The sequence below is a fragment of the Drosophila ananassae genome, chromosome XR, assembly GCF_017639315.1.
Source record: "Drosophila ananassae strain 14024-0371.13 chromosome XR, ASM1763931v2, whole genome shotgun sequence".
Lineage (NCBI taxonomy): Eukaryota > Metazoa > Arthropoda > Insecta > Diptera > Drosophilidae > Drosophila > Drosophila ananassae.
The window spans coordinates 19,954,838-19,980,771 of record NC_057932.1 but is presented as its reverse complement, the minus strand read 5'-3'; the positions used below and the strand labels follow the sequence as shown (position 1 = coordinate 19,980,771).

Sequence of the window (25,934 nt, the reverse complement as noted above, 5' to 3'; positions counted from 1 at the left end):
TGTATCTTAAAAATATCGATAAGCCATCGATGACAAACCAGGTGGCAGCCCCCTGCCGGCAATCAGCTGTTTTAGGAACGCCAACGAAAGAAACCAAGTGCGAAAAATTCCGGAAAGAAACACGCACTGCTCTGATTCACCATGTCCGCCGACGAGGAGGCGGGCGTGCACAGACTGGAGGGCACCACCGGCGAGGAGACACGAGGCGGTCTTGTAATCCGGAAGCCCAAAGAGGAGGCATCATCGAAAAGCGGCTTCAAGGTTCCGCAGGGATCCCTGCTAGGTCTGGACAAGCTGGCGGCCAAGCGACGCGCAGAAAAAGAGCAGGCCGGACGCTTGATTTCCTTTCAGGACAATGAGTATGATGACACTACGTCCGGTGGCGGATCCACGCCGGTTTCCACGCCCGGCAATAATGGCGGAGGAGGCTCGAGTGAGTTTGCCTTCAAGAAGCCGGACACCAAGAGTTTCGAGAAACTGAGTCGCCAGCTGCGTGAGCACAAGGACGAGACGCCCTCGCACACGGGCGGAGTGTCGGAAAAGGCTCGCGAACGCCTGCGGGAGCACATTCAGCGGGACAAGACCCGCGGCCGCCCGGTCAGCAGTTCGTCATCATCCGGCTCCAGCTCGGAAAGCAGATCGGACCGAGAAAGACGCCGAGAGCGGGAAAGAGATCGCGACCGAAGGCACCAAAGGGACAGAGACAGAGATCGAAATAGAGAGCGAGATCGTGACCGGCACCGGAGTAGAGACCGAGATCGGGATTGGGGTCGTGACCGAGATGGCTCTGTGTCCGTGAGGAGCGTGAACACACCCAGAGAACCGAACACGCCGGGCGGCAGCAGCGGCATATCCAGCAGCACCTGGGACGATGAGGACGGCGACAGCAGCCACCGCAAATCCGACTGGGACATGCCCACGCCCAAGCGCCATGGCAGCCACTCCTCGGGCGATTGGTCAGCCCGCTCGAGCAGCCGGCGGAATCACGGACGGCAGGATGACACAGCCCGACCGACGCCGGCCCACCGATACAATCAATGGGCACACGACCGCAAGCGCAGTGGAGCCACGCCCTGGGGCGAGGACGCGGAGTCGCGGGATCTGTGGGAGGAGGAGCAGCGCCGGTTAGACCGCGAATGGTACAACATTGACGAGGGCTACGACGACGAGAACAACCCGTTCGGTGGCGCCAACTCAGATTACTTCCGGAAGCGCGAGGAGCAGCTGGAGCAGAAGCGAACCAAGCGAATCAGTGCCCAGCAGCGACAGAACAATCGGGACAACGAGCTGTGGGAACGGAACAGAATGCTCACCTCCGGCGTGGTCACCTCTATCAACGTGAACGACGACTTCGATGACGAGGCCCTGGAAAGAGTCCACCTACTCGTACACCATATTATCCCGCCCTTTCTGGACGGTCGAATTGTGTTCACCAAGCAGCCGGAGCCCGTGGTGCCGGTGAAGGATCCAACCTCCGACATGGCCCTTCTGGCTCGCAAGGGCAGTGCGCTGGTGAAGACTTACCGGGAGCAAAAGGAGCGCCGCAAGGCGCAGAAGAAACACTGGGAGCTGAGCGGCACCAAGCTGGGCAACATCATGGGCGTGAAGGGGCCGCAGGACGAGGACGATGCTCGCTTCAACAAGGACAACGATACGGCCGACTACCGGAAGGACCAGAAGTTTGCCGATCATATGCGGGACCAGGAAACGGGCGGCAAGAGCGACTTCTCGCGAAAGAAAACCATCGCGGAGCAGCGCCGCTTCCTGCCCGTATTCGCCTCCCGCCAGGAGCTGCTCAACGTGATCCGCGAGAACTCGGTGATCATCATTGTGGGCGAGACTGGCAGCGGCAAGACCACACAGCTCACACAGTACCTCCACGAGGACGGCTACAGCAAAAGCGGCATGATCGGATGCACCCAGCCGCGTCGAGTGGCCGCCATGTCGGTGGCGAAGCGTGTCTCCGACGAGATGGACACCCAGTTGGGTATGATGTCGTAGCTTCCTGTTGATTCTTTTACTAATATATTCCTTCTTCTTCCCTGCTAGGTGAGGACGTGGGCTATGCCATTCGGTTCGAAGACTGCACTTCGGAGCGCACAGTGATCAAGTACATGACGGATGGTATCCTGCTCCGCGAGAGTCTCAGGGATCCGGATCTGGACAGTTACTCGGCGATTATAATGGACGAGGCCCACGAGCGGTCGCTCTCAACGGACGTGCTCTTCGGATTGTTAAGGGAGGTGAGTCGTTATTCTTATTATTTTCTTTATTTTTAAATTTAAAAACCCATTAAAAAAGAGCTCAGGGAAAGAAAACAAGTCCCTGGTCCCGTCCCACAAGATCAATCATTTTCGCTTGTATCTGAAAGTAATGCCATTATCTACTCGATTTGAACAAATAAACCATAATTAAGCATTTGAAACTGTGTACCTAGTGTCATTATAATGGTTCTGGAGCTACTCATTAATAGTTCCACCTAACACACATATCACCCCCCTAAGTAATACACAATAGATGTATTTTTTATCGATTGGTAAACATTTAATAATAATATCAATATAAAGCATTTTACAAACGTTTCATATTCAAATTTTGTTTCGCATTGTCGAAATGTATATGTAAGACTACCATAAATATTTTATAAATGGCTTAAAAAATACACAACTTAAACGAAGTAACTAATAATAGTACATAGCTTAGAGACTATTGTTCCATTTAATATATATCTTTTTTTTTGTTCTTTTTTTTATCATTTTTTTTTATGGGTTTATAAATTTAAGTTAAGCTTTAAGTTACGTATGTGAGAGTCCGTGGTCGTCCAGTTGGTTGGTTGGTTGTGTTGGTTGTGTTGACTTTATGTACAAAAATATGTTGATTTTTTCGATAAATTTCCGATTGGTTTTCGATTTTTGCTTGAGTGTCCGATTGTGGGGAGGAGTCGGGGTTGTCGTTCAGTGTGGTATACATATATTTCATTACAATTTAGAGTTAAATACATAACGAAACATTTCGAATGTTTGATTGTGGTTCTTACGATGCTAAGTAGAGTTCTCGTAATCCACGAGGACGTGGCTTGGGATCTTGGGATCTCCTAGTTCGATAACTAAGCTTAAACAACAAAGAAAACAAGAGTGTTGCCTTGCCTGGGTGGCTACAAGTACAAGTACGGTTTATGTCGGCCATAAATACATAATATATGTTGTATAATAAAGGTATATATATACGTTTTTAAAATCACAAGTGGAAAACAAAAAAAAAAAAAATACAAATAATAATAATAATTAGGACGAAGAAATATTAAAACAAACAAATATTTAATAAGTCTTTTCGAATTTCACAGTGTTTGTGTCTCTCTCTCTCTCTTTCTGTGTAAATACAAAAGTATTTAATTTGATTTTTGATTCACATTTAAGTTGTAGATCGAGTTGCAACAGCTTTACAATCATGGGCAGGAGTGTATAGTGTGTTTTTCAGTGTGTAATAGTGTTTCTTTAACTTTCATTCATTTAATACTGCCGCTCGCATATTTAACTGATTCAGTTTTTAAAGATTATCTGTTTTTTAATATCGGTTTTTTTCATTATTCTTGTTTAAAAGTTGTTAGAACGCCTTCAGAAAGAGGGATTGAAGTTATGGGATATCAACATTTTTGGCTTGAGTTTTTGCGATTTTTGGTTTAGAGTTTAGAGTTTAGAGCTTCCTGAATTGTGATTTGTTTAGAAGTTAGAATACTATTTACTTTGAGTGGGAGTAGCTTTTTTGCCTATTATTGAGCACCAGCAACATGCCCGCGTTCATGCCAACGCTGCCCCATTTCACGCACTCCGACATCTGCAAGATAGATTTTGTATTTGTCAGATACAAATGCGAGATACTTTTTGGCTGTGGCCTGTGGCCGGCATAAATATGGATGTACAGAGAGAGAAAATATAGGAGGATAGTCTGTTCACGATCACATCGACAATGGGCTTGCAGTAGTTTGCAGTGGCGGTCCCTCCGAAAAAGTCCGACATATATTACAGTTTTCTACACATATCTTGTGGAGTATGCTGGGGATAGGAGGAATGCAGATAGTGGGCGTGGCAAGCAGAGCTCATTATACACTGGACTAGTGTCGTCGTGAGTGATTTAAGCAAGCATGAATCGGCGTATATATAGTATGGATGAGTTATATCCCTCATTTCTGACAGTCCTAATTATTGTTTTCTGGTTTTTCGGTCAGTGTATTATAGTTTTTTTTTTTGTTTTTTGGCTGCTGCAACTACAACAATCAATGGATGTGGGCGGCGGCGGCGGGAAGAGGAGAAATAGGAGAAGGATTCTTTCTTGTTTTGGGTTTAGAGGTTCTTGTTTCATTGTATGGATGTGTGGTTGTGTGTGTGTGTGTGTGTGTGTCTGTGTGTGTAGGTGTATGTTGGGCGCTGCTTTTTTTGTTTTTTTTTTTTTTTGAATCCCCCCAGCTGGTGACGGGGGCGTGGCATTATCCGCTTATCAATTGATCAGGTGCAGGAGCACGTGATTCGCACTTGTTGTTACCTGTCGCTTGCGCAGATCCTGCTGACGACTTCCGTAGCGGCACCAGTACACGAAGTGCTTGTTGTTGTTCCACAGGCTCTGCCTGGCCTTCCTGGCCACCGAAACCTAAGGACGAAATTGAATGAAGTGTATTAATAAAATAACTCGAAACTTTGATTGTCCACTGACTCTTAAAAGTGTCTAAAAACAAGCTTAATAAATTGTTAATTATTGGAAAATGTTTTTGATTTAATCCATACATATTCCTTAATAAAAAAAAACCAAAATTTAACAAATTAATTAGTCAGCTAGTTGAAACTACTATCTCCTGTTTGTAATATATTTTTGTAATATATATATTCACCTGATTACGTATATCCTTTTCGTTGTGTGGAACCTTCTCCTTGTCGGCGAAATTATTGATCCTCAGCTCCCAGCCGTGGCTCCAAATGTCGGCCAGTGACATCTTGATCAGCTTGTAGGTGCCATTCTCGCGTATTTTCACAGAAAATATCTCAATGGTATCGGGTTTGGGTTTATTGTCTGGAATCGGATAAAATCGATTAATTTTGATGGGAAAATAAAAGTCAATCATCCGCAATGCAATTTTCAATTGATTTTGATTTCTTGGTCGGAAAGGCAATTGGTTTATGAATTTGTTCAACTGTCAGGTACCAATCTGTGCACTTTTTCTAAGGCTTAGATTCTCTGAATAATGTGAATAATGTGACGAAAGTCATCCGTAATCCTCCCCTTTAGTAATCAATTATTATATCATTTGATACCAGAAGCGCTCTAGTCCATAACAAGGCACTTCTTTGTGAAATCATGTGACATAATCGTGACAACCAGGATGAAGTGCGGCCACATGGTGCTCCTGTCATGTGTGCCGGGCTGGGCTGTGCTGTGCTGTGATGGTTGCTTGCGCAATTTGTTAAAGCATTTGTGAATTAACTGCCATAAAAAATAATTAGCACTGCTTAGTATTTTACACTCAGCTGCGGCTGCTTCTTCCTAGTCTAATGGCATACCTCCCTGCTCTTTTTATTTATTTTCTCATATTTTGTTATTTTATTCCATGTCCAACCAATTTGCAGGCATTTAAATCTGTTTTTTTTTTTTTCGACTGGAGCACTCGGTCAGTGGGTGGGTGAATGACTCGACTGGATTTGATTATTGTTATTGCATGTTTTTGTGGGTTTTGGCTTCGAATTCCCCCGCCAATTTGTGCCTAATGGCATTCCATTAATGCCAGGCACTGTAATTTGCCTGCAAATGCATTTTGTGAGTGATCTAAACTTGGCTAATAATTCAATCAAAAAGTGTAGAATAATATTTAATATTTTCCACTTTTTTGTGGATAAATTACTCTCTATCCCTTAGGCCCCAAGCTGCCATCTATCGCCCAGCAATCCATCAAATTTTGATACAAAATAGAACAAATGAGACGTGTCATGGGAGCACTTTGTAAATATCGTTTGATAAGCACGCATGCGCATTTTTTAGCGATTTTTTCCTCTTTATATACAATGTGCTGGAAGCATGTAATTTACTTGGACAGTAATCAGAGTGCTGCCTCCTCCACCGAGTGGAACAATCCAGGCGATTAGCAGCAGAATGCAGTGCTTTTTTTCAGTATTGATTGCCCCCTGATGAGGTTTTTTCGCCCAGCCCTTTTTTTCCACCCACACAGCCCAGTATCGCCATCAGAACCCCTTCCACTCCATTGCCTCAACTGGCAGTAGTGCACGCAAGCACCTTGAATCGAAATAAATTATTAAAAAGTGTCGTTCGTTGAGCTCATGAAATGCATTTTATAGAGTTCTCAATCTAAAGTATTCCCACATGATACCCAAACCCAAAAAAGTCCTAAGACTGTCAGTGTTAGACTTCTGATTAGGAAGAGAAGTACAAATATCTGAAAAACATTTTCCAAATTCAAAATGTCGTATTTCTCCTGGGAATTATTTTTTGAACAGCCACTGTACCGCCAAGTATATATAAAAAAACATATATGTACATGAGTGCAAATCAAAATTTGCATATTTGTACATATGTATGTGCAGTGTGGGGGCGGGTGGTGCACGTGTGGTGGGTTATTGGCCGGCTCACGAGATGCAACAGACGCTCTTGTCTGGTGCGCCCGCCCGTGAGCCCCCATCTGTGGCTGTGGTGAGTATTCGCCCAGGCCCCCCAACGTACATGTGTATGTATCTCCCCACACCCACAGCCCACAGAGAGTGCAGTCCGTCCCTGCCCGTCAAGTTGTTCTTCCCACACACCTTGCTCTATGTTATCAGCGATATTTCACCACTTGATTTAATGATTGTTTGCCGTATTAATTGATGCGAGTGCGTTTGCGAGTGCGAGTGTTCACTGTACTATCTGTATGCGTGACTCGGAGCACATGATGTATTTCATATTTTTTTCGGGTGTTTGGAGAGACAGAACGCAGCCTCCGTGTGTTTGCTTTTCATTTTTTTTCTTCTGGGTTTTTTTTTTTTGTTTGTTGTCTTTTCATTTACGCACAAATAAAATATTTAAAAAAAAAATATATATATACACTGAAACAATTCGGAATGTTCTAGCAGCTGTCGGCGCATCATTGTGAATGTCCCCTGTAAGCGGCGACGTCAACTGCGCTGTTGGCGCCGCACTTTGATAGCCTTTTTGTTTTAGCCATATTTTTGTTGTAGCTGCTATGGCTGTTGTTGTTGCTGGACTCCCGATTAGATAAAAGCCACATACACACCCGATTCCAGTGCGCATGTGTGTGTTGTTTGTTTATTGAATGACATTTTAGAATTTTGTCCAAGCCCCAATATTTGCAGAAAAAAAACACAAAAAAAAGGCAAGAAGGTAACTGAGAACCGAAAAGCGGAGAGATTAGCCTTACGGTTTTGACGTCTGAAGTTCTGATTAATCATCAGAGGCAGAATTTTTGGGTTGAGGCGGGTTTTACGATTTAAGCAGCTACAGTGGCAATTTCTATAGACTAACCATGATTTAACAGATTTATAATAATACTAATAGAGTCACAAAACTTTAAGAGAACAGACACACTAAGCCCCAGCTTTTTTTTTTGTAACTAAGGTCACACTAAGGTTTCAATATCTTCTATTCCATTTCTTTTTGAACTAACCTACAAATAATTTCCCAAGGACACTACCACACTAAGCCTTTTGTTATTCAGCCAAGGCCACACTTTTTCTTTGAGAACAGCCTCTGTTCTATATCTTTACCCTGAAAATATAAAGTTAGAGCTTAGAGAGACTCCTCCCAGCTCTACTTTCTAGGCAATATATTTCATTCTAAAAACCACCAACTCGCAATTGCAAACAATTGTTGGCAATAATCCATGGGCGCATTAGTCAACCCCAACCGTAATAAAACGATAACGAAAACCCCAACCGAGTAAACAAAATCACAAAGAAATATTTAATCCCAGCGATACATATATTATTTTAATGCAAACGATAAAGAAAGCAAACTGCAAGTGTGATAAAATGGGCAAACTAGGTGTTCTGGGATTTGTTGCAATGGCTATTGTGTCATATGAGGCCCTACTAAGGGGGGCCATTGGTGTGACCATTCTCCGATAACCTCTGCAGAAGGCAGACCCCCAGAAAGTACTACTTTCCCATTCGTATAAAATATATATCCCCAATCTCGCCTCAAGATTATGAATGGTTGCAAAAAAAAAGTGCACAGATAAGGGTTTATTGCATCACTGCATGTAGGGGTGTCCTCCGGAGAGGAGGGGGTTCACTGTGGGTACTCACCTTTAGCCACCTTGCAGAGGACGATGCCGTACCAGGAGGCCACCGGCGTCTCGTTCTCGTCCTGTGTCTCCAGGAAGCTGCTTCCGTTGCGCGGAATCACCAGCGCCGGCGCCAGCGTCAACGCCAGCTTCGACGGCGGGCAGTCGAGCGAGTCGAGGGGGTCCTCCTCATCCTCCTCCTCGAGGTCGGCCGAAGCAGCTGCCGCTGCGGCCGCGGCTGTGGCAGCTGCTGCCGCCTCGGCTGCGGCGCTGCTCCGAATCTCAACAATGAAGCCGCACTCGACGACGGCGCAGAAGATGCGCTGCTCCTCGGGCTTGAACCACTTGGATTCGCGCAGCTTCTGGACGGCGACGCTGCTGCCGAAGGTGGCGCCCACAATGCCCCCGCCGGCGGTGGACTTGTGCTGGGGCAGATGGTGGTGGCGCAGGGCTAGCGGGTTCTGCTGCTGCTGCAATGGTGGCGGCCAGTTGGAGGTGGGGGAGCTGGGTGCCGACTGGGAGTAGCCGCCGCTGGGTGGAGCTGCCGGTGCAGCGGCTGGCTGGTTGTTGTGGCCCTGCAGGGGCCACCACTTCAGGGAGCTGACAAAGCTATTCGAGCGGTTCATGCCCGGGCCCCAGGAAACCACTTTCACTCGAACAAAAAAAAAAATATAATAGCTTTTGAACTGCAATCGGGCGCTTATCACTAAGTTTTCCGCGCGTTTTCCGGCCCACGAAAGACTGACGTTCTGGTTCGCGTCTCTGGCTGCTCCTACTCTTGTTCTTTCGAACTCCTATATATGTATGTATTTATTTTCCTATTATTTTTCAGTAGTGATTTTCCTGATCCAAATCGCTCTATTTACTACGCTCCGTTTGAGTTTCGGTTTGGGTTTCTGTCTTGTCGCTGTATTTTCTGTTTCAGTTTCAGTTTTTTCGGTTTATTCGGTTTGGGGGCTGTGGTTGTATTTCACGAAGCACGGCTACGGCTGTGGCTATGGCTATGGCTGGTTTTCTGCGCTGCGTTTCGTGTTTTTCGTGCTTTTTACGGTTTTCGGTTTTCAGTTTACGGTTTGTGCTTGGGCTTCCTTAGGTTATCCGCTCGCTTTCTGCTGCTTCTGCTCTGTCTGAGACTCGAAAGCCAATTGGAATATGTATCTCCGCCGGCTGCGAACGAGAATCGAAGAAACGCTGCCGCTCTCCGTGACGTGCTCTGTTAGCTACAGTGTCTCGCGAAAGTATCCACCCAGTGAGTTTCTCATTTTCAATAGTGTGCAATTAGAAATTAGATTAATCCAGGGTTAGGAATCCCAGGGTTAAACCTGAAGTATCTGAAGATATAAAAATATAAAAAACAGCAAAAAAAGTATAAGATTCTACAAAATGAAATGTGAAAATGGAATTTTTCAAGTATCTTTCTCATCTACAAAGTACAATCTCAAAGATAAAATATCTATAAATTTCTAGGTTGAGATACAATATCTATGTATCCAAATCAGAACTAGTTTCTATTTATTTATTGGATAAATTGTAAACCCTTCTGTTCGATTTCCATGCAATTTTCTCCAAAAATAATTTGTCCCTGAAAACTGTGCTACAAAAAATACAACTTGTTTCTGCTTCTTCTTCTTAGGCTTGGAGTCATCAAGAATACCATGCAAAAAGTCAACTTTATAATTAGTTTTCTTTATTCTTAATATTTATACAGGTAATAGGAACTTAATTGTTACCTGAAATTTACTTTTGCCGCTAACAGTAACTGTTAAAACACTTCTCTCCAATCGCTATCTCTCGTTTGGCCCTCTCGCAAGCCGAACGTTATGTTATTTATAAACCCAAAGCCGGTTTCGGCTCGCTCTCCCGCACTGCCACTCTCTCCACTCTCGCATCTCCCATCTCCCGTCCGTGGTGAGTTGGGGCTGGCATTCCGTTATGCTTTTTTTCGCCCAGCACTCGCATATTGTCGGTGTCCCCACATGTAATTATCTATTCAGCGGCGATTAAGCTCGCCATCTCGATCCTTTTCCAGCGATCCATCCATCTCTCTTTCTGGCCAACAGGCCGGGCTCTGCAACCCCATCACTCTCCCACTTACCACGCACCCATTACCGCACCGCTTACCTTTCCGCCAGTTACCTGAGCGTCATGGAAAAGGTAAAACTTGATTGATTTGATTGATGTTAGGAGGAGTTTTTATGGTTTAATGGTTTGTTTTCGTATTTTTTCAACAATTGGTCTTCTTGCCAATCCCGATACCCAAATGCACAAGACCCAGTCATGTGACAGAAGACAGTGGGTAATCGATATATTCGAACAGTATTCAAATAATTTTTTCAAATTAATAACTCTCAAATAGAAGCCATGAAGCTATCTTTGTGAAGGAAGAAATGTAAGCTATTTTCAAGTTTAAAATTATTCCAAAAACCTCTTTATTAAATACATATTTTCAATGTTTATTGGCCATAAATTAAATGGCCTTTGAAAAAGCACTCCAAGGTTGCACTGGGAAGTGATTGATAAAATGATTTTTTCGAAAAATTGCGAATTTTCGGAGAGACTAAAAATAAAATGAGGAGCATATCTGATATTTGTATTTATAGAAGTCGTAGAATATGTTTTTTCTCTTTAGTTTTTCGAATATTTAGTACTAGTTTTCTGGGTTGTCGCATTAAATTTTCGTACGAGTAGCCAGTGGATTCTCAATAATACTCTCAATGAGACCCAGCAGTTGATTATCTTTCATGAATGATCGTAAATTAAGGCTGTGGGAATGCGATTTGCGTGTGGCACTCAAACTCATTTGCTGCAGTGCCACCAAGCGAGTAATAAAAGCCGAGAAAGTCAACAAGTCAACATCCAGTCGGAAAAACTCAGCCCCTGCCACCAGCTTTTCTCTGTTTGCAATTTCAAACAACGCTCAGAGCCGGGTAATCGCATTATTAGTTGGCCAAAGACCCTTGGACCCCCACCCACTTCAGTGGAGGGCAATTAGTGCAACGACTACACGGCGAGAAAGGGCTAGGTAGTCCCAAGAAGATAGTTCTCTGTAGCTGAGATAGTGTGTCTACTTTGCGAATCGATATCTTGAATGACTTGAGTGCTTTTCCCCTCATACCTACCTTTTCCCATTTTTTCATACCTGAAGAGCTTGCAATTGGCTCTGCACAAATTCAAAATAAAAAGTAACACAAGGTATTCGAACTTTTCGCTGTGACGTCGCTTCTGACTTCTACCACAAAGTGCGTGTGTTTGTTGTCACGTAGTATGTCGGAGAATGTTCGATTTTTGGGGTTGGGGGCTACCCCACTACACACACACACACACACACAAACACACACACACACACAAACACACACACACACCACGTACACAGCACACACATTGGTAGACTAATTTGGCCCATTGCCGCTGCCAAAACTTTGGCTTTAAAGTGGGCCAAGCACCCAGAACTACCAGCCGAACAAGAGACAATTTATGGGAAACTCTGTGGTCAGCTTTTCCTTCATATAGATAGCTTTTGGGGCAAGGGCTGCCCATTCGCAGACAAAATGAGATTAATTATTGTTTATAATTCGATTAAAAAGTGTCAAGAGCGACTGATTCAGAGGCGATGTGATTTTTGATTAGGGGAACCTAATCTTGGCGAACAAACTCATGAGATATGCTCTATTTATACACGTATTGCCTGCTCTATTAAAAATATATCGTACTTAGTTATTTGATCTAGATAATTGTGTCAAAAGACTGTTCAAACTAGATACTCTTCAAAAAAGTCTATTGCATCTTGTGGGAGCTGACAATTACCCATATCTAGTATTTTAGTGTGGCCTTCCTACTTTACGATTATCCAGTGTGGCCTGTTTCCCAAATGTTCACTTTTCAATCAAAAGTTTTGATGATTTATGTTTACTGATTCTCATCGAAATTTTACAAAAAACTTGTTGTTATTACAAATATTATTATATTATTAGTGTGGTAGTAGCTTGGAACCTAACCTAGACAGTGTGGCCATTTCTCTATCTGAAACAGACTATTTAAAGAAATCTTCACAGAAATGGTAGAGCATTTCAAGTTCGACTTGAGGATCTTGGTATTTGCCGTTCGTGTCTTGTTTTCGTTTCAAGTTTTTCATCTACTCCTCTTACAGTCGTCGTCTCGCGCTGTCAGCTAAAAATAGATTTTGCAACTTGCTTCTGTTGCTTTTATTTTGTTTTTTTTTTACTTTTTGCATTTGTTGTTTTGCTCGATTAGTATTATTATTATTATTGTTGTTGTTGTTGCTTTTAGTGTTATTGTTGCTGTTGTATTTGTTGTTGATTTTTCTCCATATCTATTTATAGCTTTAACCTTGGCTGCTTGGCGGAGGTGGGTGGTGGCGGAAAACGGGGAGTGGGACAGAGACATCGCGCAGATACATAGATAGAAAGCGAGATAGAGATAGAGATAGAGATAGAGGGGTTCTCTAATTAGCGAAGCCGGTCCAGTACCGCCCCCCCACCCCTCGACTCGGGCATTCCAACTAATTGCATTGCAATTTACGTTGTTGTTTCTTCTTCCATTTTCGAGTGTGTGTGTTGCACATTCTGGCTGTTATTACGTAATCACATTAAAAAGGTTCGTGTAGGTCAGTGCCTTTCGGCTTAAAAAGGAAGAAGCTAGCCTTAAATGGCAAAAACATGAATAATTCATCGAGTTTATAAATCGCAAAAAATAAAAAAAATATCTAAATCCCGCGCACACTTTTGAATAATTTAAAATGCTACAAAAAAATATGTCTGGTCTGGCAGACTAAACCATAAAAGATAACAATTTTAAGGAAATATTCAACATAATAAATTATTTTCAATTAAAACCGAAACTATCAAATAGGTTATGCAAAAAATGAAGAGCGACCTACGTGTCGTATGAGTAATATTTGCTTAAAGACCTTTGGAGCTCTGTAACTCAGGACTTTTCGACTAAAACATTTTCGTTTAAATTTTATAAAATTTTTGCATTCATTCCCTAAGTACTCTTACTTGAAGTACCTTCTGATAAGATTATATTATTATTCGATTTGTGTTTAGAATTACAAGTTCTTCTACAAGGGGTTTTCCTTTTTTTCGATTCGATATTTTGTTTCTTTGAAATTACATTGGAGGAAAAAGTGTATTAAAGTTTTTGGCTTTTCTAAAGGCCTATTCAGTGAGTAATGCATACATCTGCCTATCTGCTTCTGCGATTTAATTTATTTTGGGAATTTGTGTGCTAGTTTTAAGTTTCTTTGAAGTTATTTTGAGTATTTGGCAGAGGTATTTTGAGTACATTTTGATAAGATTGCGGCTGAGCGAGCTATCAATGCTGATTTGACAGTTTTCTTTATGAAGTGCCCCTCTGGCTTGGAACGAAATCTAGGCGCCACGGAAGATAGTGCTTTGTTTTGCATAAATGATACCCGCTACTCACTGATCAGTAGTACCAGGTATCTATACCCTCTTCCTCCATCTCCCTGTATATCTGATGAGTGGTAAGAAGACCAGAGAGAGAGAAACGTTGGCTAAAACCACCTGAACCAGCCGAACCACCTGTATTTGTTTACCTTTTGTTGTGGCCCGCAGTGTCTGCGAATGCGAAGTGCACGGGGCTTCCGTTCGAATCGGGTTGCATAAATAATTAAAATGAATATTTATAAAGGGGGTAAACAAAAAAAAAAACAAAGGAAAAACTGTCATCTTGGATCAGTACGGGGCTCAGGTCCTATGACAAATGGAAGCGTGCGCCAATCTATCCATCTCCCTGGCCAAATCCAGGCGCACACATCCATCTAGATACCGTTTGTATCTGTGATCCGTCTAGATACATAATGTATCCACATATCCGAGCATATGTGTGTGTAGATAGATAGATAGATAGCATTTGCATGCCGTGTATCTGTGGCAACCAAACTCGTTTCGTTTCGTTTCGTACCGTCCCGGTTTTGGTTTTTGGTTTCTGTTTCAATTTTATTTCTTATACCACGGGTTTGCTTTTGGTTTTTTGGGGACTTAAAGGCTTCGTTTTGCGCGTTTGCCGGCAAATGCCTTCGATATCTGGTAATATCCAGACTTTGGTCGCTTCTGTCCGAACCCAGACATCGCCAATTATAATTATAATGGCATTCGCCGTGTCTGTGTGAGGGCTAACCCCTACTCATTATACTACTTGCCATTTTTTTTTATGCAAATTCAGTATCAGTTTGCTCATTCATTCACTGAATGGAAGCGGGCTTACCAGAGTTCTTGCTGGAATTAATTCAACAATAATGTTTTCCTCATGCTCTTCGCAAGGTTCAAGTTCTTCGCTCTCGAAGCTACATAGGTAGAAGAAGTTACCCCCCAATAGGAAGAGAAATATGAACAAGGGACTGGCATTTCTGGCCGTCTAGCCCTTTGACAATTTCCGGATTTCTGGAACAACAACAGCCTCTACAATGGCCCAGGCCAAAGCTTGGAGAGCAATCCGAAAAGCTTCTAAATTCCAAACTACATAGCTCCATTGTTCGCACTTTGCATGGAATTCGGAATTCCTCTCGAGTCGTTTAACAGACAAACAACAAAAGGTACAGGGGTCTCTGGGGGAGAGCGACACACCTCGTAAAGACGACTCTTGAAGATTCGAGATGTAAACTTCAAATTTTTGGATTTCCGAATATATATACTTTACATTATCTGTTCAAAACCAAAATGTACATTGTTTTCAAGCAAAAAGTTATGAATTTCATTGAATTAAATATAGTTCTAAGCAATCTACTTGAAGTATTAGGGCTTGCTAGGGAAAATAGATTGAAAAAAAATAATAAAAATTTAACCGCCTTTCTCCTCGCTTCTCATAGGAGGCAGCTAAGCAACCCAAATATTTTTCAAAATAGTTTTTTATATAATTTTACAAAATAGATAGATTACAGATAGAATAGTTAGAAAAATAAAATAGATAGCTAATTAGAATAGGTAGAGAAATATAATAGATAGATAGTTAGAATAGATTGATAAATAGATTCTAGAAAACTCTCTAAACTCTTTGTCAAAAGCTTGAAAGCTCCAATTTACGAAGGACTACTGTAGCCCGAATGATGTAGGCGTGCGTCTATAAATATTTTGAAATCCAATCTGCTTATCAGAGTGCAAAATGAAAATCTATCAATTCGGGCACCTGTCATCACTTGGCATTTTTGCACACGCCCCCTTCTGCCCTGCCGCCCCTTAGCAGCGCAGCCGACGTCGACAGAGCATTCTTTTGGCTGTGGACCTATTTTTAGACTGATTTTTATGGCCATGCAAACGAGACACGAGCAAAAAAACAAAAAAAAATTTTAATAAAAAGACAACAACAAAGTGAATATAAAAATAAAAGACAATAAACAGACGGGCGGTGCGAGTTCGAAATGTAGATGATTTTTGTTTTTGTTCGAACTGAGAATCCGATTCAGATACTTTGTGTGTTTTGACAGCCGGAGAGGAGAGGTTTCCTGGTAAGAAATTATCAGGACTTATCAGATGGCGGAAGGACTTGAACAGCTGTTCCTTTGACTCAGAAGCTGCACTCAGAAAAAGGAAAAGGAAGTGCTGGAAATAAACAAAAACAATCAACTAGAATTTCATTCCGTTTGCCGGCTGTATCTCAGCCTGTCGCTCTCTGCTCTCTCTCATTGTATCTGCGTATCTTTGTATCTGTGTCTCTCTGCAGCTCTCTGTTGTGGCCGACTCTCTGTTTTCGTCGGCCTCTCCTTTTGGTTGCAGTGTATTCACCTCTGCCTTAGAGCTTCAGTTTGTTTATTTATTTTATTTATTGAGTTATATTTAATGGAAAACATTGTATAATTTCAAATTCTAATTTGTATTTTATCTCGCTGAGAAAGCAATTCGTGACTGTGTGATATTTTGCTTAATTATTCATTGAAATGTCTCGCCTCTTTATTTTTTATCGTTTTTTTTATACTTATTTTTTGCGCTTTTGTTTTTGTGCAAATTTTTTCTGGTTTTTGTTTACATCTTGCGCTTCGCTCGGTTTTTTTTTGTTGTGCTCGTAGTTTTGCCAAAAAAGCAATGAATTGTTTTTGTCTCGACGTCGCACACACATGTGCTTGCGATTTTTTGCGGTTTTATTTTTATTTTTCGCCTTTTTTTTTTTTTTTGTATTTCTTATTTTGCGATTTGTTGATGCCGCCACACCTCCAAAAGCACAGCAACAACAACAGTACATCGAAGCGAAACTCACCACAGTGCAAAAGTTTGGTGCTCTCGGTCTGTTGGAAATTCGCAATCAGTCGCCAGAGCAACCCCCCTGGCCTGCTGCTCTTTAGTTTCAATATCCCCCAACCCCTTCACGTGTCCTTCCATTTTCATAAAATTTTTGTTCCCTTAATTCTGTCATTTTTATGGGGTTTATTTTCCTTTGATATTCGAGTTCATTACATTCTACGGTAGAACTTTATTATATATTTACTTTTTAGATCAAAAAAATATAAAAAAAATCTATATAAAATCTGGAAATAATAGGACTGCATTGAAATTTACGATAAGAATTACGATAAAAATCATTTCCTCGTAATTCGGTATTTGATTTCTTTGGATTGTACCTGTCCTGTGAATCTTGAAGATATCTTTATTTAAGAAATTACAAGTAACCAAAATATATTATAGAGTCTAGATAAAATTAACATTTAAATAGGATATACATTTTTACGATAAAGTAGCTCTTATTTCGATATAACTTTCGATAGCTTTTGAACCCTTTCAGAGTGAGTTCAATATATTTATGAACTCTCGCTTTTTGTCCAGCCAGCATATAAATGTGTATATACTATACATATGTATTCAAAGTGGATCGCTGAAAGAGAGGTTCATTAGACTCGCATAACTCAGGGGGCCATCATCCCACCCATCATACCGCTCAATGGGAGGCCCCCCCTCTTTCAAATTCGCATCCAGCAACCTCGAAAAAAGCGCCTTTTCGCCTCAGTGCAAACGCTCTGTAAATTGCATTTGCGGAATTTTTAATTTCGCCAGCATACAACCATCCGCACACTTGCAATTTATGTCGGTATAATGCCACGCATAGAGATATATACACACGATTCTGTTGGCGCCAGGAAAACTCATTTGCCAGTCAGTCTCTAGACAAGGTTTCTGATTTTCATTTTGATTTTGACTTTGGCGACGATGTCTGACTTTTGCGGAGGCCGTATGACTTACTAGACGGAAATGTCTATCGAATTTTATCGATTTTACGGCCTCAACAGTCAAAAATCGATCGATAAAAGCCCATAAAGAAGTAAAGAATTGCTTTCCTCTATCATTCCTTTTATTTACGAGTCTGTTACTTTGTATTCGCCACAATATTTACGTTTTGGGCATTCTGTCTTGATTACCAACTATAAATATGGGGAAAACAAGACCTCCCTGATCGCATCGGGGCTCTATGTTTATGTTTACCAACCTGATGCTGATGTACTAGCAGCAGATTTGCAGATGCAAATGAATTGTTGTCACATTTTTGAGTTTTTGGCTCTATGCCCGGGGGGACCAGAATAAAATATAAGGAAAATGGAATGAAATTCGTGGCATTTTTGATTGGCAAATGGGCATGCAATTTCCTCCTCAATATCGCAAATAAAATTAAATTTATTATATATATAGTATTCCCAATGGTGCATACTTATTTGTTTCGTTCCGATTGAGAGGCAGTTGAGAACATTTAAGGGCATTATCATCGTCTCGTATTAAATTTCGTATTTTTCTTGGAAGCTTCCTGTTTCTATAAGAGGATCATGGGGTCGTAAAGATATGGCGAATTTTTGTACAAATTTTGTTTACCGATCGAACCGATTGCAATCTGCATTCGGTTATTGTGCATTCGATTATTTCCATAAAATAAGAGCTCTAACTAAGTGCCGAGTCCTTATCGGCGGGGCGCTCTAGCTGATATTATTTTACGACTTCAGTGGCTCCTCCCTTGCGGATCGAATGCGGGCTAAATCGAATCCTAAGGTCGAATCCTACTTAGTCACTTCAGGGGTGATGAAATAGAGCGCCAGAAACCCCTCAGAAGCCAGCGATAAGTAATCCCCCAACCTCCCGTAATCCCAGTCCAAGTAGAAACTCCCTCGGTGAATAAGAATCTGGGCTATACGCATATATACCTTCGTTATCAGTTGTCCCAAATCTGGAAGGCACTCTGTGGGCCCACATATATAGGCATTCATTCTTAGTTTAACTGGGTGAACGAAATTCAGCCGCGTTTTATAGTTGAAACTGATTAAACTGATTAAACTGGTTTATCTGGCGACCTTGAGATAGTGCTAAGAAATTATACAGCTAATATATTGTGCCTTTTGTGATAGAACAGAAAAATTGCACTTTTTAATGGTGCTGTAAAGATAATTTATTGTCTGTAATATTCTGAGACTTTTAAGGCACTCACCTGAGAAAAAAGATACTCCAACTTGTATGTAAATTATCTGAAAGAAACCAGACTTTTGAAATCATTGCATACTTTTAGGAACTATGACACTTCAGGGATTGAGTTTCGGTAGTGCGATTACACTTATCAAGGATTCCCTGTATTTGCATTTGCAAATTGATTGAAAGCCGATGATTTATGGTGTTTCCCTTATCTATGGCTCTGCTCCGGCGTTTGCCCAATAGGTTTCATATTTTTAATGGGGGGAGCTATCGTAATTGCCGTCACCTGACGTCATCTGCAGGTGATATCAAGATTGCTTTATCTGCGGCTTCAGCGTTACACTTGTCCGGCCATTCGAAGGCATCATAAATATTGCATTTGCGTACGCAGTTCGTATGCAGCCAAGATAAACTGCGAAATAAAGTGTGTTGATTTATTGGCCAGCATAGTGAGTGGCTTTTCCGAATTCGAATCGAAGCAGCGCTTTTTAATGCGCAGTTGGCTCGACACTCGCTTGAGACTAAAGAGTTCAGGGGCCACCCTGGAATTAGTTGGGCTAGGACTGGGCTTCGAGATGATTGTAGTGGTTCTTCCCTATCCCAAGCCCTATAATTTTTTGTCCCATTGCATACTCTTCTGGCTAGTTTTCTTCCTAATAATCATCTCAAAAGTGGCTAATCCCTTAAAAATATTTTCCTTTTGTGGTTTCTTCGTTTTGAACCCCTTGAGACTTGAATTCAAAAGCCACTTGGGCTTCGGGAATTTCGAGAAGCCTTTGGAATTGCCTACGTGTTCGCCAGCACGTCATCCCCCAACCCCTAAGTCTATTCACCTCGCTAGCCCAACCCCCATGGACTCATTCGTCTAATTCACCACTCGAACTTAACACTCTCTCTCTTCTCTCGCCATAATTACTTGGACTTCGGGCTTTTGAGAGCATTTCCTGCCGAGAGAAAACTGACTGGTGTGGTGAGTATAGTGCATCCGTAGTGGGTAGCATCTCGTATTTCATCTCCAGGACATCTCCAGCAAAATAATGTTAAATATTCATGCAATTTTTGAGTTAAGTTCTTTAACTTTTCTTGGGTCATACATCCATCCTGTTTTCGTTTTAAGGGGATGTCATTTTGTTGAATCACTAGGGTATCCTCTTGTCGATTTACTTGTGTTTTTAAATGGGACACGATTCCCAGGCCAGCAAATGCCTTGACCCACTGCACACAGCGGTCAACGACTGCAGGAAAAAGCTGGACGGGATGTGGGTCACATACCCGCCACTTGACCCCCACTGCGCCACCCCATTAAGAACCATGTGTGGCCTCCCTTAGGTCATTCCCCATCCTCCCCAAAGAGCATCAAATTCATAATTCTAGTATGAACTGGAAAATTCATTTTATTGAAAGGGTTTTTATATAAAATAGTAGTAGTTCTTAGGTTAAAGAATTATATACTTAATCTAATCTTAAAAATAAGTATACACTGTGTCCTATAACTATTTAGTTAATAACTAAAATTAAATTAAAATTAATTTTCCCTCTGTATCCTTTTCAGATTGTGGCTCGGCGACATGACCTGAAGCTCATCGTCACCTCCGCTACCATGGACTCCACCAAGTTCGCCACCTTCTTCGGGAACGTGCCCACCTTCACCATACCGGGCAGGACCTTCCCCGTGGACGTGATGTTCAGCAAGAACACCTGCGAGGACTACGTGGAATCGGCGGTGAAGCAGGCCCTGCAGGTGCATCTGACGCCCAACGAGGGCGACATGCTCATCTTCATGCCGGGTCAGGAGGACATCGAGGTGACGTGCGAAGTGCTGGAGGAGAGGCTGGCGGAGATTGAAAAAGCACCAGAGCTAAGCATCCTGCCGATTTACTCCCAGCTGCCGTCTGATCTGCAGGCCAAGATCTTCCAGAAGTCCGGTGATGGCGTGCGCAAGTGCGTGGTGGCCACAAATATTGCGGAGACCTCGCTTACCGTCGACGGCATCATCTATGTAATCGACTCCGGCTACTGCAAGCTGAAGGTCTACAATCCGAGGATAGGCATGGACGCCCTGCAGATCTATCCCATATCCCAGGCGAACGCCAATCAGCGCAGCGGTCGAGCCGGAAGAACAGGGCCCGGCCAGGCGTATCGCCTCTACACCCAGCGACAGTACAAGGACGAGCTCCTAGCCCTCACCGTCCCGGAGATTCAGCGCACCAATCTGGCCAACACGGTGCTGCTGTTGAAGTCCTTGGGCGTAGTGGATCTGCTGCAGTTCCACTTCATGGACCCTCCGCCGCAGGACAATATCCTGAACTCGTTGTACCAGCTATGGATTCTAGGCGCCCTAGATCACACGGGTGCCCTGACCACCTTGGGCCGCCAGATGGCCGAGTTCCCGCTGGATCCACCTCAGTGTCAGATGCTCATCGTGGCCTGTAAGATGGAGTGCAGTGCCGAAGTGTTAATTATAGGTAAGATACAACCCCCCAAAAAGTTTTTAATTTAATTTAAAAATTAAGGATTAAATTAAGGATTTTTTCATTAAAAATATCATAATTTGGTAAATTCAAGGCCATCCTTTAAAAGCTTTTACGAACAGCTCTTTAAGGATTTAAATTTCACATGAAAATCTGGCAACCTCAAATATTGTCGACTTATCGATAATTTTAGAACAACTTCCAACACTAGTCACATTGGTACATAAAACGATAGCACATTTATAACGTAGATTTGAATTCATTTCGATTAAGATTTCTTTAACATAATTTTAAATCGTATTAAATATTTTTAAATTAATCGTTATGTTTTTTTCATTCCGCAGTTTCCATGCTTTCGGTGCCTTCCATCTTCTACCGACCCAAAGGACGCGAGGACGAGGCGGATGGTGTGCGCGAAAAGTTCCAGGTGCCAGAATCCGATCACCTGACCTACCTCAATGTCTACCAGCAATGGCGCCAGAACAAGTAAGTCCTCAAATCCTGAGAACACGCTACACATTACTTATAAATTTTGTCTCTACCAACAGTTATAGCTCCACCTGGTGTAACGAGCACTTTATACACATCAAGGCCATGCGAAAGGTGCGAGAGGTGCGACAGCAGCTGAAGGACATCATGACCCAGCAGAAGATGAACGTGAAGAGCTGCGGCACCGACTGGGATGTGGTAAGGAAGTGCATCTGTTCCGCCTACTTCTACCAAGCTGCCAGGCTGAAGGGCATCGGAGAGTACGTTAATTTGCGATCTGGAATGCCATGTCACCTGCATCCCACCTCCGCCCTCTACGGGCTAGGTACCACACCCGACTATGTCGTCTACCACGAGCTAATCATGACCGCCAAGGAGTACATGCAGTGTGCCACAGCCGTAGATGGCTATTGGCTGGCTGAGCTGGGTCCCATGTTCTTCTCCGTTAAAGAGTCAGGACGCAGCGGTAGGGAAAAGAAGAAACAGGCCGCGGAGCACCTGAAGGAAATGGAAGAGCAGATGCTGCAGGCGCAACACGAGATGGAGGAGCGAAAGCAGCAGGCGGCCCAAAGGGAGGAGCAGCTGGCCGCCAAACAGGAGATAGCCACGCCGGGTAATGCCACGCCCCGGAGAACACCCGCCAGAATTGGTCTCTGAAAGTCATTTTTTCCACATTTATACAAAACCTATTTCTTTTTTGTTTGCTAAAAAATTGTATGTGAAATCCATTTGGGATTTAAGTAACTGTAAACGTTTTTTAATATTTAATATAAGCTATTGTTTGCGGGTGGAGGTGCAGCCGGAGCTTGATATTTGGCAGCTGCAGGAACAGGTATCTGTTTATTTTTAATTTATAAATTTAATTGAATTTATATTTATATTTATGTTTGTTATATAATGATATAATTTGATATAATTCACAAACGGTTCTGGCTGAGCCTTTATAAGGAGGCTCTCCACTACAGGAACCAGGTAAGGGCTAATGGAACAGATCTACAGGCTGCAGGAACCAGGATCGGGCTATTGGAACCGGCCTACAGGCTACAGGAACCAGGATCTGGCTACTGGAACCGGTCTACAGGCTACAGGAAGCAGGATCGGGCTACTGGAACCGGTCTACAGGCTACAGGAACCAGGATCGGGCTACTGGAACCGGCCCACAGGCTACAGGAACCAGGATCGGGCTACTGGAACCGGTCTACAGGCTACAGGAAGCAGGATCGGGCCACTGGAACCGGCCTACAGGCTACAGGAACCAGGATCGGGCTTCTGGAACGGGTCTACAGGCTGCAGGAATCAGGATCGGGCTACAGGAACCGGCCTACAGGCTGCAGGAACCAGGATCGGACTACTGAAACGGGTCTACCGGCTGCAGGAACCAGGATCGGGCTGCAGGAACCGGCCTACAGGCTCCAGGAACCTGGATCGGGCTACTGGAACGGGTCTACCGGCTGCAGGAACCAGCATCGGGCTGCAGGAACCGGCCTACACGCTGCAGGAACCGGGTACAGGGTCCCGGAACCAGGCTACAGGCTGCAGGAACCGGCTATAGGCTCGGTGAGGTAAATGCTATACGATCTATGCAACACGATCTATGCTACACGATCTATGCTGTGCGGTAAATGCTGTGCGGTAAATGCTGTACGGTAGATGCTGTACGGTAAATGCTGTACGGTAAATGCTGTACCGTATAGCATAGGTATGCTATACGATCTATACTGTGCGGTAAATGCTGTGCGGTAAATGCTGTGCGGTAAATGCTGTACGGTAAATGCTGTACGGTAAATGCTGTACGATCTATGCTATACGATCTATGCTAAACGATCTATACTGTGCGGTAAATGCTGTGCGGTAAATGCTGTACGGTAAATGCTGTACGGTAAATGCTGTACGATCTATGCTATACGATCTATGCTGTACGATCTATACTGTGCGGTAAATGCTGTACGGTAAATGCTGTACGGTAAATGCTGTACGGTAAATGCTGTACGATCTATGCTATACGATCTATGCTACACGATCTATGCTGTACGGTAAATGCTGTACGGTAAATGCTGTGCGGTAAGTGCTGTACGGTAAATGCTGTACGGTAAATGCTGTACCGTATAGCATAGGTATGCTATACGATCTATACTGTGCGGTAAATGCTGTGCGGTAAATGCTGCGCGGTAAATGCTGTACGGTAAATGCTGTACGGTAAATGCTGTACGATCTATGCTATACGATCTATGCTAAACGATCTATGCTAAACGATCTATACTGTGCGGTAAATGCTGTGCGGTAAATGCTGTACGGTAAATGCTGTACGGTAAATGCTGTACGGTAAATGCTGTACGATCTATGCTATACGATCTATGCTGTACGATCTATACTGTGCGGTAAATGCTGTACGGTAAATGCTGTACGATCTATGCTATACGATCTATGCTACACGATCTATGCTGTACGGTAAATGCTGTACGGTAAATGCTGTACGGTAAATGCTGTGCGGTAAGTGCTGTACGGTAAATGCTGTACCGTATAGCATAGGTATGCTATACGATCTATGCTATACGATCTATACTGTGCGGTAAATGCTGTGCGGTAAATGCTGTACGATCTATGCTATACGATCTATACTGTGCTGTACCGCATTTACCGTTTACCGTACAGCATTCTATGCTATACGGTACAGCATTTACCGTACAGCATTTACCGTACAGCATTTACCGCACAGCATTTACCGCACAGCATTTACCGCACAGCATTTACCGCACAGTATAGATCGTTTAGCATAGATCGTATAGCATAGATCGTACAGCATTTACCGTACAGCATTTACCGCACAGCATTTACCGCACAGCATTTACCGCACAGTATAGATCGTATAGCATAGATCGTATAGCAAACCTATGCTATACCGTACAGCATTTACCGCACAGCATTTACCGCACAGTATAGATCGTTTAGCATAGATCGTATAGCATACCTATGCTATACGGTACAGCATTTACCGTACAGCATTTACCGTACAGCACTTACGGCACAGCATTTACCGTACAGCATAGATCGTGTAGCATAGATCGTATAGCATAGATCGTATAGCATAGATCGTACAGCATTTACCGTACAGCATTTACCGCACAGTATAGATCGTACAGCATAGATCGTATAGCATAGATCGTACAGCATTTACCGTACAGCATTTACCGTACAGCATTTACCGCACAGCATTTACCGCACAGTATAGATCGTACAGCATAGATCGTATAGCATAGATCGTACAGCATTTACCGTACAGCATTTACCGTACAGCATTTACCGTACAGCATTTACCGCACAGCATTTACCGCACAGTATAGATCGTATAGCATACCTATGCTATACGGTACAGCATTTACCGTACAGCATTTACCGTACAGCACTTACCGCACAGCATTTACCGTACAGCATTTACCGTACAGCATAGATCGTGTAGCATAGATCGTATAGCATAGATCGTACAGCATTTACCGTACAGCATTTACCGTACAGCATTTACCGTACAGCATTTACCGTACAGCATTTACCGCACAGTATAGATCGTACAGCATAGATCGTATAGCATAGATCGTACAGCATTTACCGCACAGCATTTACCGCACAGTATAGATCGTACAGCATAGATCGTATAGCATAGATCGTATAGCATAGATCGTACAGCATTTACCGCACAGTATAGATCGTACAGCATAGATCGTATAGCATAGATCGTACAGCATTTACCGCACAGCATTTACCGCACAGTATAGATCGTACAGCATAGATCGTATAGCATAGATCGTACAGCATTTACCGTACAGCATCTACCGTACAGCATTTACCGCACAGCATAGATCGTGTAGCATAGATCGTGTTGCATAGATCGTATAGCATTTACCTCACCGAGCCTATAGCCGGTTCCTGCAGCCTGTAGCCTGGTTCCAGGACCCTGTACCCGGTTCCTGCAGCGTGTAGGCCGGTTCCTGCAGCCCGATGCTGGTTCCTGCAGCCGGTAGACCCGTTCCAGTAGCCCGATCCAGGTTCCTGGAGCCTGTAGGCCGGTTCCTGCAGCCCGATCCTGGTTCCTGCAGCCTGTAGGCCGGTTCCAGCAGCCAGATCCTTGTTCCTGCAGCGTGTAGACCGGTTTCTGCGGCCTGTAGATCGGTTCCAGCAGCCCGATCCAGGTTCCTGGAGCCTGTAGGCCGGTTCCAGTAGCCCAATCCTGGTTCCTGCAGCCTGTAGGCCGGTTCCTGTAGCCCAATGGCTCCTGGAGCCTGT

The 25,934-nt window shown here is 43.3% G+C and overlaps 2 protein-coding genes across 2 annotated transcripts; one reads left to right on the top strand and one right to left on the bottom strand.

Moving 5' to 3' along the window:
- Positions 1-38: 38 nt before the first annotated feature.
- LOC6498757 (pre-mRNA-splicing factor ATP-dependent RNA helicase PRP16) lies at positions 39-22,400 on the top strand. Its single transcript, XM_001967228.4, has 5 exons — positions 39-1,987; positions 2,050-2,243; positions 20,249-21,161; positions 21,512-21,653; positions 21,716-22,400. The coding sequence occupies exons 1-5, from the start codon at positions 142-144 to the stop codon at positions 22,311-22,313; spliced, it is 3,693 nt and encodes a 1,230-aa protein (XP_001967264.1). The 5' UTR covers positions 39-141; the 3' UTR covers positions 22,314-22,400.
- LOC6498792 lies at positions 2,521-9,446 on the bottom strand. The gene is made up of 4 exons (XM_001967229.4): positions 8,301-9,446; positions 4,883-5,061; positions 4,540-4,644; positions 2,521-3,834 (listed from the first exon to the last, which is right to left on the bottom strand). The coding sequence occupies exons 1-4, from the start codon at positions 8,902-8,904 to the stop codon at positions 3,739-3,741; spliced, it is 984 nt and encodes a 327-aa protein (XP_001967265.1). The 5' UTR covers positions 8,905-9,446; the 3' UTR covers positions 2,521-3,738.
- Positions 22,401-25,934: the final 3,534 nt, after the last annotated feature.